At 50.8% G+C, this 12,243-nt stretch overlaps 1 protein-coding gene across 13 annotated transcripts in view; it reads left to right on the top strand.

The window, feature by feature from the left end:
- The window catches only part of AFDN (afadin, adherens junction formation factor), a 135,641-nt gene extending 127,455 nt beyond the window's left edge, over window positions 1-8,186 (top strand). For all 13 annotated transcript variants that reach the window (XM_082475849.1, XM_082475852.1, XM_082475848.1 and 10 more), the window contains 3 exons: window positions 1,990-2,269; window positions 5,322-5,406; window positions 6,238-8,186. In XM_082475849.1, coding sequence (XP_082331975.1) covers window positions 1,990-2,269; window positions 5,322-5,406; window positions 6,238-6,391 — 519 coding nt within the window. In that variant the 3' untranslated portion in view covers window positions 6,392-8,186. The remainder of the gene's footprint in view (window positions 1-1,989; window positions 2,270-5,321; window positions 5,407-6,237) is intronic.
- Window positions 8,187-12,243: the final 4,057 nt, after the last annotated feature.

Genomic DNA, 12,243 nt, shown 5'->3' with positions numbered 1-12,243 from the left:
GGTCTGCGGGGACACGACAGGCAGAGAGAGGCCGTGGGCACGACGCATGGCTCGGCGAAACGCGAGCCAGCTGGACGACGTGGGCGCACCTGCACTGAAACGAGCCATGTCTGCAGTCTGTTGGCCTCTACCGTTCCTGTCATCGTGCTCTCGGCTGTGCCTCGAGCTTGTGCGCTGTTCCCAGAGCCCGGGGTTTCGTGGTGAGGCTCCCCTCGAGCCTGTCAGAGCCAGTGATGCGTCTAAGGAAATGGGGTTCCCACAGTTGGAGCCGCTAGACCCGGGTTTTACAGTGTTTGTCGCGCTGCTGTCCCGGGGCTGCTCGCAGGGGGGTGCTTTCCTGGCCGGGCCCCTCAGCTGTCCCACCTCTGCCTGAGCCCTCGGCCACCCGGGAGTAGTGCCCGCGGGGAGGCGGCCAGGCCGTGTTCTCCACGTTGGGAAACTCCTGGGTTATTTGCTTTTTTTCCGGTGTGCATTCTCACAATTCGTGATCATGTCAGATGCACCTGTGTGTGGGTTACTGCTTCTATAATTGAGCGCTCAGTGTAAAAAGAAGCCGAATAACCCATTTTTTATATAGAATGTCCAAAATTGATGGGTTTGCTGTGTCATAGGAAAACGTGCCGTTCACTTTTTGGGTAGAATGAAGTCCTCTCGGTTCACGTGACTGTATACCCGCTCTTAGTGTAACTGAAAGAACATGTTTTGGTTTCCCTAAAATGTTACCAAGTGAGCTTTGTTCACATAATACTAAGATTCCTCACAACTCCACTTAAACTCTGCAGAGATCATTCCAGATTCAATATCCCACTCTAAGAGAATGCTCATTTTGTGTAGAAAATAAGGTAAAAATGTTTTTCCTTCAGGGTGTCTCAACATAGTGTAAGAAGATAAAGTGAGAAATGGGGCCCAGGGCCAGGATTGAGGCTGGCATTTGTTCTTAGCGTTTTCTCCCTCAGAAGGTGAAGCTTTGCCCACTGTGTACTTGTGTGTGTGTGTGTGTGTGTGTGTGTGTGTGGAGGGAGTAGGGGGAAGACACAGTGTGCAGAGTGAAATGGGGACTAAAAACTTTAATCCTAATGCCAGCAAGGCCCCTAAAATTAGTCATCTTCCGTTGAATGAATTTAAAGTCCATTGTACTTCCATTCTGTACATTGAACATTGTACATTGAACATTCCTCAAGTTAAGGCAGATTATTCTGTTTGATCTTTCATCTCCTTTCTTCTGCACTTTTTTCTTGTGTTCTGCAACTTTTGTCAGTCTTTAACAAAACTTTGCTGTTACCTTTTTTAATGTTAAATTAACACTGTCAACTGTAGTTTGTGCAGATGTATGTCAGAAAAAATGTACAGTCTGTGTCAAAATACATTTGAATATCTTGTTGCCTGGCTCTCTCAATTTTCTGTCTGGCAGGGAGTTTATTAAGATTTGAAATATCAATTAAGAACCATGGAAAGCATATTGGTTACTTGTGACCTTGGAAAGATGAGTAATGTTTTTTACAGTTCGGGGTTTCCTATTCGCTTTCCTCTGAATACCTAGAAGTCAGCCAGGTGACGTAATCACGTCCTTCTTGTCAAGGAAGGACCGTTCTTCTGAGTTTACCGGGGTTCGGTGGAGAAGCACGCAGGGCTGCACTTCTGGAAGTGCCAGCTGTAGAAAGGCAGTTGCAGCCTAGTTTTGGTGTGCCTTTGTCTTTAAACTCAGGAGTGACAGGTAAGTTACTGTCCTACGGGCAACAGAAGGAGAGAGAGAGAAGCGGCTGGCGAGTTCCGCCGCCGAACCCTGGATGGGACAGCCATGTGGTACCTGGGGCTGGGGCCCTGACAGCTCCTTCATTCCTCCCTCCCCCGTCCCCACGCGGTCTGGCGTCGGAGACTCGAGTCCCAGGGGAAGACGGTGTCTGGGTCCATCCGCCGTGGTGCTGGGGGACCCGCGGCAGGCCCGTCCCCTCCCGCCCGCTGACCTTGCGCTTTTGTCCCCTGCCACAGAGGCGACAGGAGGAGGGGTATTACAGCCGCCTGGAGGCGGAGCGGCGTCGACAGCACGACGAGGCCGAGCGCCAGCTGCTGGAGCCCGAGGAGCTGGGCCTGGGCCGCCCTCCGCTCCCGCGGGGCTACGAGCCCCCCGCCCCCGGGCCCCCGCCGCCGCCCCAGCGCACCGCCTCCTACCTGCAGGCGCAGGTGCTCTCCCCCGACGCCCTGTACACTGCCAAGCTCGTGGCTTACACCGAGGAGGAGGAGGAGGAGGAGGAGGACGGCGGCCCGGCAGGTCAGGACGCGCCCTCCAGCGCCAGGCCCTCCCCCGCCGCGGCGCCCGGCCTGCGATGGCGTCTTCTCTCCGGCCCACCCCCCGGCCGCTGCCGGCAGTACTGCGCCCGCCCCCTCCCAACAAACCGAGCTCTGCCGTCTGTCCGGCCGGCCCCTCCGCTCCGCTGGGCACGCGCCGCCCGCCGTGGAGCGGGGCTCTGTCTGGATCGCCGGGCTGGGCCTGGTGATCTGCGCTACCCGCAGCCTAAGGCCGGCGCTCCTGCTCTGGGGCAGGCCCTCTCAGGGCGCCTGCAGTAATCTCTGCACTGGAAACCGCCCCGTTCCCTCAGCCAGCCGGCGGCGGCAGCCCTCCTCCGTCTCCCTGACCGCTTGAAGTGCTGTTGGTCCCGGCCTTCGTCCCCTGCCTCAAATAAGTGCGTGCGCGGTCGAGCATCTCGGTGTCCACAGTTAAATTTCTTCTTGTCGCTAGTGCCATCGGCCCCTGTGTACTTCCAGCTGTTTAACACACGCAGAACTTTGTGTTGCCGGCTAAGCCGCCCTGTCGGGGTGGGTGTGAGGCGACCCCCGCCCCAGCCGGCCCCTTCCCTCCCGCTCCCTCCCACGCTCACACGTCCCGGCCCTGCTGGCCAGGCCCCGGGGGCGTGCGGCTGCCTCTGGCCGTGACCCTCCGTGGACTGTAGAGCGCACCCACGGGTGCTGCAGGCCCGTGTTCCTAATCAGCTTTGGAGACAGCGCTGAAAGTCAGATTGAAAGTACAACTACGCGTTAGCAAGATTCAAACTTCAGCCTGATCTGGCCACTTTAAACAACATTGGGAGGCTGGCAGTAAATATTCTCAAATTGAGTCTTCTCGGTTCTGCAGAGTCCGTGCATCGGGCTCCTGGCAGTTCTAAAAGAACTGAATAATCAAACTCAAGTGACCGTGACTCTTAGGTAAACGAGTTTTACTAGGATCTTTTTTGCCACCTGAGTCAGAGCTTTGATTCACTTGGAAAGTTTAGTAGGTAATCCTTAGGTCGAGTCACTTAGAAGCCAACATTAAATCTTTTTGTAAAATTTCTGTTGCAAATATCCAGAATGTGGTACCTTTAAAGACCTGTGTGACAATAGCAATTTTTGAAGCAAGATGCCATCAGTCTCCTTGCATCAGATTACAGGCTGAACCTTAGATATCTTGTGAGTGTTGTGACACAGATAAATAGGTTTGGTGAGGGATACTGTAGTGAGGTGTCACTTCTAACCATCTGGGCTTTCAGTCACATCAGTAACCCTTATTCTATTTCACACCACAAGTACCACATGGGAGCAGGTTACACCCTGCGTCTGGTCTCTCCTGCTTCTTGAAGATTCCTCGTAAAGTGCAGAGCGCTCTGCGTTCTGGCCTCTCACCCGCCGTCTCTCTCCCATCGTCTCGCCCTGTTGGGCTCCTCCCTCTGCCCTGAGCCTCTGTGGCCTGGGCTTGGTTCTTGCCCTAATGCTGTGAGGAGTAGGATTAGGATACGGATTGGAGTGAATGATGTCAAGTTCTAGCACAGCAGCACGTGAAAAAATGTGCTTTCCTAAAGCTCTTTGAAAACGATTGGAAGAGTGTGTAGTGTCACTTCGTATATAGTCAGCTGAAACTATTTGATGTTCTGATTAAAAATTGTGAAATTTTTCAAGAATTAATTTTTACCAGTGGGAAGAAGCAAGTATTCTTAAATCAAAGTTCAAAAGATAAAACACAACGTTTTTAAAGCAAAATGAAGGAAAAGTCTAGAATTAAAATTGAAAGCTTTCCACTCTGCAAATAATTTATCTAAAGGCCCGGAGCAGATTAAGTTAGAGATGTGTTTCTCTTTGATCTTTTGAGTCTTTGCGGAGGACGGCTTCCCGGGCCACGGTCCGGTGGCCTGCGCTAGCTCATGAGGGAAGATGCAGTGCGTGGGGGGACCCGTCAGGAGTGGCGGAGCTCCGTCCTGGACGCATCAGACGTGGCTGCACGTCACACGCTCCTTTTATAAAGGGAGGAAAGAAACATCAACATTCATTTCTGTGCAGCCTGTCTGAAAAGGATAATTTTAGTGTTGAAATATTGTGATAGTTTTGTGGCCTGTTAAATCCAGTGCACGACACTGTCAGTGTTTGCTGAGTACTTAGAGCGTTTATTTCTCCACCCTAGGTTATAAGCAAAAGATTTTTCAAAGTGTGACATTTTCTCGCTGATGTTAACAGTTAACAGAAATACCTTGGTACTGATTTAATCGTACATCCTTAGTGGCATTATTACCTCATATTTGGATGCATCTGAAGCTTTTTACGTGCATCATCTCTTTTGATCTTCAACAGCCCTTTGCAGTAGATGGGCATGTGGTGCTGGTACCAGGCCGGCCCGTGTCACTCGCCCACAGTTACCGGCCGGGCCATAGGCCGGGTGTCTTGACAGTCACACCATGCTGCTTCAGGTCTCCTTTTTATTTTGTCAGTGATTCTGTATATGCAGCGTTAGTATCAAACGTTAGGGGGTTTTAGTACCTCATTTTTTTCCAAAAGTTTTGTTTTAAGAATTATAGCCATTTATTTTGTGGGGGAACAGTTCAGTAGCTGTCCTGAAAAGAGGAGCATTACTTCTTAATCTTTGGGTTACATTTGCTCTCTGTGATTTTGTAAGAAAATTCTTAGTGTCAAGAGTGTCTGAAAAATTTTGCTATCTCCTCACTTAAGTCAGTCTTCTGTGGATTTTTATTGTGAATTCATGATAATTACACATTTTACCTGATTTGAACTCTTTGGCTGTTACCCCCTAAGACTTAGGCTGGTTTCCTCTCTAATAATAAAAGGCAGCAGGCCAGGTACTTAGCACCTTGTGCGGGTCCTGATTGGGTCACTCAGGCCACTGAGGGATGTGACAGATCCAGTCCCTCCAATTGATGGATCCTTTACTGATTTGAAGAGCCTTTGGCTGCTGCTTTATTCAGGACTTAAAGACGTCATGAGCACTGCACCTTCATCATGAGTGAAGCTTTGGAAATAATGCAAGTACTTTAACTTTGACTTTTCCTTTTATGGAAAAGGACCAAACTCTTACGTGGGATCCGCTGGAACACTGATGGGGGCCCATGACGTTTATCGGGATCCGAGAGAGAAACTGTCTAAAAGGTATTGCTAAAGCTTGCTAAAACTGAAGTCGTGCCGGACGAGTGTCTCGTTGTCCTTAAGGACTGTTTTCTTGCACCACCGTTTGTGAGGCTGGATTGAAATTTCAGACTTCGTTGTCAGCTCAGGTGTTTCTCATTCTACAGAATTGTGTGAGCACAGAGGCTTTGTTTATCTTGTGTTGTTGCTAACATAGTTCTGCTTCAGACAGTGCGTAGGTACCAGGCTTTCTGGTCAGAACTTTAGAAGCAGCTGGACACATTGCTGTTTGCTTCCACCAGAGAAGGTCGAAAAGTCCAGGGCAAAAAGCCCAGGTGTCCTGATGGACGACGAAAGGCCGCCCCCTCTGTCTTCAGGGAACGTCCTCAACTAGGTTTTAGTCCGAACGGCTGATGCCCAAACAGTTCTTAAGTCATTGACGTTGAACTAATCCAGAAAATCTTTAGCATCTTCCTGTAACTTTTTATTAAGTTAGTATATTGATAGATGCCTCTCAGATACATGTAGGATTCATTAAAATGCTGGATTTTAAAACGATACCTCTTCAGTTAAACTTAACTACTGAGCATTATCTGCTTGCTAAAACTGAAGTTACTAGCTTTTTGAGAGTTGGGTATGACTGGAGGAAGTTAACATTTTAGTGAGGAGAACATTTCGCCCTTTTTCTACATGGGTTTAAATACAGCCCACAGGCAGGAGTATGACAAAATTTAACAAAGAATGCGTCTCTCCCATAGAACATGTTACTTAATTGCCCGTTATGTAAACTTAGCTACTCATTGACGGGTTATTCCTATTTTGAACAGTAACCCTTTGCATTTCCTTCCAATGCAGCCAAGACGCGGATGTACCTGGGGGTCCTGGAGCCCCGGAAAACCTGACGTTCAGAGAGCGCCAGCGCCTCTTCTCCCAAGGCCACGACGTCTCCAATAAAGTGAAAGCCTCTCGCAAATTAACGGAGCTGGAGAACGAGCTGAACACGAAGTGAGGAAGGCCCCTGTGTCCAGCCCAGGCCTCTCGCTGTGCTTCTGGGCTGCGCCTGCCTGAAGGATGGGGCGGGTCACCTTCACAAGCCACTGGTGATTCCTGTTTCTAGAAGCGTTGGCATTTGGAAGCGTTCCAGCGCTAAGAAATTCCATTTTATTTTACCAAGAGAGTGTCATTTCTACAATTTAGACCCTGTCTGCTTTCTTAATTATCTGACTCCCATGAAGATAACTTTTTCTGTTAGTTTCTCTTTTAGAGTCTGGGCTTGAAAGGGGGCAGAATGAAGGGCAGTAGAGGATAATGAGATGCTTCTTCTCCCCTGTCTTCCCCCAGGGAGCACAAAGAAGTCCTATTTCTGTTCTTTCTCTGAAACCTTATGTTCGCTTATCAGACAGAGTAGCTTGAACTCCCCAGACTGTCGTTTGCACTGTGTAGTGGCACCTGCAGTCTGTTTTGCGGGAGAGTCAGGTTTCACCTTCCAGGAGAGACCACGCGGAGACGCGCTTGTGTGCTGAGGAGTCCAGAGCTGGCGTCCTGTCCCTGCAGCCAGGAAGCAGCCCAGACCCAAGCGTCCTCTAAGTAAGATGCTCCATCCGGCTCCCTACAGGGACAGCCCTCCGGATCAGCTCTAGTATTTGATTAAAACAAGTTTCTCCAAGAAGAAAATTTTGAGGATTTAAGCTTAGGAAATTTTATTTTTATAAATATCAGATTATTATTATACCAGTAAGTCATTGGTGATTTTGAAGATGGCAGTTACGTTAGAAAGTTAACTGTTTCATATATTCCAAGGGAATCTATAAAAGAGGACATCTTTACGGAACAGTGTTGACATGAATAGGAACAAAAATATCTAAGAAGAATGAGAGCTTAGTAGGTGACACTTGAGCACAACTCAGAAATTTAAAATTTGAAAAAGAACTGGATTTACATCGATCTGCTGTCAGGGAAAGGAAGGGGTTCGATTGCATATGGCATCTGTAATTTAAATACTGTAAGAAAAGTTCGTATGGCAGTTCAGGCTATTTTTTTACATTCTAATAGAGTTATTTAATTTTCATGTATTGAATTATTAGTTACCACTGTCACTTCTTCAGCTGTGAATACGTGGCTGGTGTTGGGGAAACGGACCTCACTTTGTTTTATATTATGTGATGTTCAAACAGTAAATTACTTTGTGATTAAGAGCAGATTTTCTATTTGACAAGCCCTGCTGTGGGTCTAGATGATTTTTCTGTACCATGTTGTTCTCTTACCAGTAGGTGTGTTAGGAGAATACGCATGCTTCCATGAGAGCTCTATGACAAGTCATTAAAATGCGAGTGTAAATAGTCTCTGTGTCTGTCAGGGTTCGTGTTTGGAAGTGTGCTTTTACCATTTCCCTTGTTAAGGCAGAGAGTGAAGTGGTTCTAAGTGCTCACGAAGGATTTGCATGCTTGCGTCTCCCAGACGTCTTGAGAACACTGGCAGCCTTTTGGGGACTAAATCCACACCTTCCTTAAAGAAGAAGATGCAGGTGAACTATTACCCTGTTAATGTATAGAAAAACAACAAGTACACCTAAGCACATGCAAGAACATGTGAATATTTACACGCGGGGATATCGGTGTGTGTGGTTGTAAACCCGTACACGTGGATTTGGCCGTCCTTGGACGATTAGGTCAAATGTGAATATGTGTAAAAGTGCTTTTCATAACTGCGCATTACTATGGAGAAGACATCAGAACTGCTGTAGTTTTCCATTTCTACTGTATTTCATTGGCAACCTATTTTTAATAAACTTTGTATGTATTTAAGTGCATTTGCTATTATTTTGACAGTGCTGAAAAGACTGTGCTATCAGTCCGCCTCCCCTGTCTCCCCCTCCCGTCCACTCATCCGCCCACCGGGCATCACTCCCGAGTCGGGAGGACGTTCTCCGTCCCGCTCGCACGGCCGGACGAACGGAGGGTCCAGGTCCCCTTGGCCGCGGCCCCAGCGCTCAGCCTGCGGGCGTCCAGCACTGGCCTTGCGCTTCGGCCGCTCTGTCCTGCCGGGCACCGAGGCTGCTGCTTGGCCACGCCCTCCCACCGTTGCCCGTGTGTGTGAACAGGATGCCTGTGCCACGTGCTTGAGGGCAGGCCCCGCCCACCGGGCGCTCGTGGGCGCCTGCGTGTCCAGTTCACCTTCACCGTGGCCTCTGAGTGGGGCTGTCGGGTTTCAGGAAAGACTTTCCCGAAGGAAGGGGCATCTCGGTGGTAGAAACTCGGGAGACCTTCTCGTAGCACCGGCTGGTAACGTGTTGGGACTGGAAGTGTTCACTTTTAGTATATTTTAACGCCCAAAAAGGTACTTGCGGTCGGGAGGACGAAAACTTAAAAGAGACGGTGTTAATGCTGATTCCGTTTCATCCCAGGGCCACAGTTCTGTTGCTTTTAATGGCAGTAATGACTCTGCCCCCCAGGGGTCTGTCCGCTGGGTCAGCGAGCACCGGACAGCTTTCCAGTGTGGCCGTGGGACAGCGGTTTCCTCTCTGCTTTGCCTGTGGAAAGCTGATTTCAAGGATTTAGTTATACATTTAGGGTAACATGAGGCCCTGGCAAAACTGAGGTGGAATGGCTTGCAGAAGGGAAATAGGTACAAAAAGTGCAGTTCTCATGCCTGTATTCATCCAGTTTATTCAAAGAAGTCACGTAACCCCAAAGATAACATAATCGACTTGAAATTGGGATATAAAAGCCAATTTCTTGCACAATTTATTCAACAAATATGAGTGCCTACCTGTGAGTCCCTGGTCACCCAGGTATCCCAAAGCAGATCTTGGGAGACAGGAATACATAGTTCGTTTACATAAACATAGTAACTATGAATTTGCATAAAGAAGATGTCCAGGGCACTTGGAAGGTTTACTAGAAGGACCCAGTTGAAATCACAGAGATGGTAGACTGAGAAAACAGCCCTCCCTTTGGGAGACAAGACTGTTACAGGCAGAAGGGGACCCTGAGGTAAGGCTGCTGCCCTCAGAGCAACGGGCCAGGGCGCCCGAGCCCAGGCAGAGCGGTGCAAGGGGACCAGGGGGCGCGGGGGTGGGCACGCAGCTTCCTGTGGGATCTGAGCAGGTGAGGGAGGAAGCCAGCGCCCTCCTGAGGGCGGCTCTGGCCGCCATGGGGAGAAAGGGCAGGTGGCATCCGCGGGGTGACGGGGACCACGCACGTCTGGGGCTTGCCCACAGTGGGTTTCCAGCTTGAATGACCAAGTGGACGATGGGCTGCTGATGGAGATGGGAAAGAGGAGGGGCCGGGGGCGGGGGCACAGCTGAGGACGGGGGGAAGTCGGCAGAGTTTATGGAGGTGCCGCCGGGGAGTGTGGGCAGGGTGTCTGCAGGGCCATGGCAGTATCTTCACGTGTCTTCCGTGGGTTAAGCCTCATTTTTTACTGCTCTTGTAAAGCTTGTATTTTATTCTTTATGGAGAAGACAGGTGCAAATGGCCTAAATCTAAACTGGTGACAATGGTTCCAACTTCAAACTGGGATTTTTAAAACACAGTATGAAACATTAAGTAATCTAACAACAGAGAAAGGAGAGACCTGAAAAACACTAGGTTAATTGTACAGCCTGAAAAAAGCCCTGTCTTCCCCAAGTTTTTCCTCCGTGGGGATGGGCCCAAACACGAGGACAGCCTGAGTTGAGCAGGAGGTGTGAGACGCTCCACGCGGCGTGTCCAGAACAGGGAGTGAGGCGTGGCCGGGGATCGGGGCCTTCTTGTTGGTTGTCCTGATTTCTGTTCTTTACCTGTCGTTACCCGAGTACTTGAAGATTCCTGACGGACATGGAAACTGTCCCAAAGCCTCCGATCTTGGGACATAGAGTTTGACGTATTTCAGTGAACCCGTCTCTCCTGGTGGTTGGTGGTGTTTCTTGCTCATTCTTCCCAGTTGTTTAGTTGACCTTTAATACAGTTAAAGCGATGGCACAGAAGAAACTGGGTGCCGCTTGCTTTCCCCCTGAACAGTCCGTTCAGGTCTCCTCTCAGAAAGGCTCCCCATCTCCTGTGGCAACCAAAGACACGAGTGGAGTCCAGTCAACCCCAGGAACTCGGGGGGAAGAGTGGCCTGCGGATGGGGGTCCCACCCTCGGGTGACCAGGACGGAGCCTCCGTCTCGCGGGCACTTTCCCGGGTGGCACCCGGCAAGGACGGCGCCGACGGAGTCTGGCCCCCGTAGCAGAGAGACGCCCCTCGGCGGGGCTGGCGGTGGGAGCGGACCCTCGGGCCGGTGATGCCAAGTAGCCGCGCCTGGCGGCGGTGGGAGCACTTTGCTCCGGAGCCGCTGCAGCGCGGGGGTGACCTGCAGCCGGGGCTCAGCTCCAGATGCGGCGGGGACGGCGGGGACGGGGCGGCTCGGGCGATGCAGTGTCGCCGCGCACACAGCAGGAGCTGGATCGGGCGTACCCCCCTCCCCCATCGAGGAGGGCGTCCATCTGTCCGTGGAGCCGGGAGACACACAGAAGTCTCTCTGCTTGGTCCGCGCTGCTCACGACCACTGCCCGCCATCTGTCACGTGCCAGGCCGTCACTGCCAGGTCATCGCCTTGCCACGGGGACCGAGGCGCCTCCCCCTCGGCGCCGGCTGCAGCACAAAGACGCGAGGGTGGGGCGAGGGAGCGGTGAGGACCCGGCCCCGGGCGCTGGGTGGGAGACGGGACCCGGGTCTGCACTGAGGCCGGCACCTCAGCTCTGCGACCCCGTTCCCGCGTCCTAAGATAAAGGAGGGTGCAGTAAAACACGCTGCTAACCACTTAGGAAACTTTACATTTTCCAGTAGCCACTTAGAAAATGGGTGAAATAACTTATTTTGCCCAATATATCCAAGAAGTGTAAGATGGATCCGTGAGCTATTCCACATCCTCCTCATGCAGCCCGGCGATCCGGAGTGTGTTTTGCACTCAGCTTGTCTCCGTGTGGACCGGCCGTGCCGAGCGCCTGCGGGTCACTGGGCTCCAAGGGCCGGTGCTGACGGAAGCAGGCGGATGTGCTTGAGCAGCCTAGTGACCAGGCCACGTGCTAAATTACGGACGGGCATTCCTAAGTGTTGGCCACTGGTGTTGACTGTTCATTAATAACTTCACGTCAAAGGGCTTTTTCTGTGTATCTGAATCCAACTTCTGTGTTACATTAGGCAAACCGTGTTCGTATTTGGACACACAGGGTAATCGAGGCCAGGAGTTCAGCTCAGGCTGTTGGCTGGTGGTCCGGGCCAGACAGTGTGAGGCCCACAGGGCAAGTCAGCAGAAGGTGGGCCCGGAGCCCTGGGCTGGTCCTGGCTGCCCGACTTCACACTACTGGACGCTTCAGTGCACTTGCTTCTTGAGCTGCTGATGTAAACTAAGAGAACATTAGCAAACGATTCCAGCTTAATCAGTTGATGGCAACAACTGGCACAGACTTCGGAAGCTCTTAAATATGAAAAACAATGACAATTTATCTGCCAGAAACTAATATATACTCTCAAGGCTTATTACTCCTTTGAAGGTGACAATTTAAAATTTGCACAGCGACTTCCCTGGCGGTCCAGTGGTTAGGACTCCGTGCTCACACTGCAGGGGGCGTGGGTTTGATCCCTCGTCAGGGAACTAAGGTCCTGCATGCCTCATGGCCAAAAAATAAAATAAAATAAAATTTGTACAGAACTCGGTATTGTCTCCTCCCCGGCGGAATAAAGTTACTCCTGGCATATCACTGTACCAAAATCCCACCCACCATTTGAGACTCTGCTCAGAGACTGGAGGGATTTTCCAGAGACTTCTCCTTTCTACCTCTCACCTGAATGCTCTCTCCTGCCCCAAACTGAAGACCCAGGACAAGGGACAAACATT

The sequence above is a fragment of the Balaenoptera physalus genome (assembly GCF_965194825.1).
Source record: "Balaenoptera physalus genome assembly, chromosome: 9".
NCBI classification, from domain to species: domain Eukaryota; kingdom Metazoa; phylum Chordata; class Mammalia; order Artiodactyla; family Balaenopteridae; genus Balaenoptera; species Balaenoptera physalus.
Note: the sequence above shows the minus strand (reverse complement) of the source record. Positions and strands in the feature narration are given on the sequence as shown.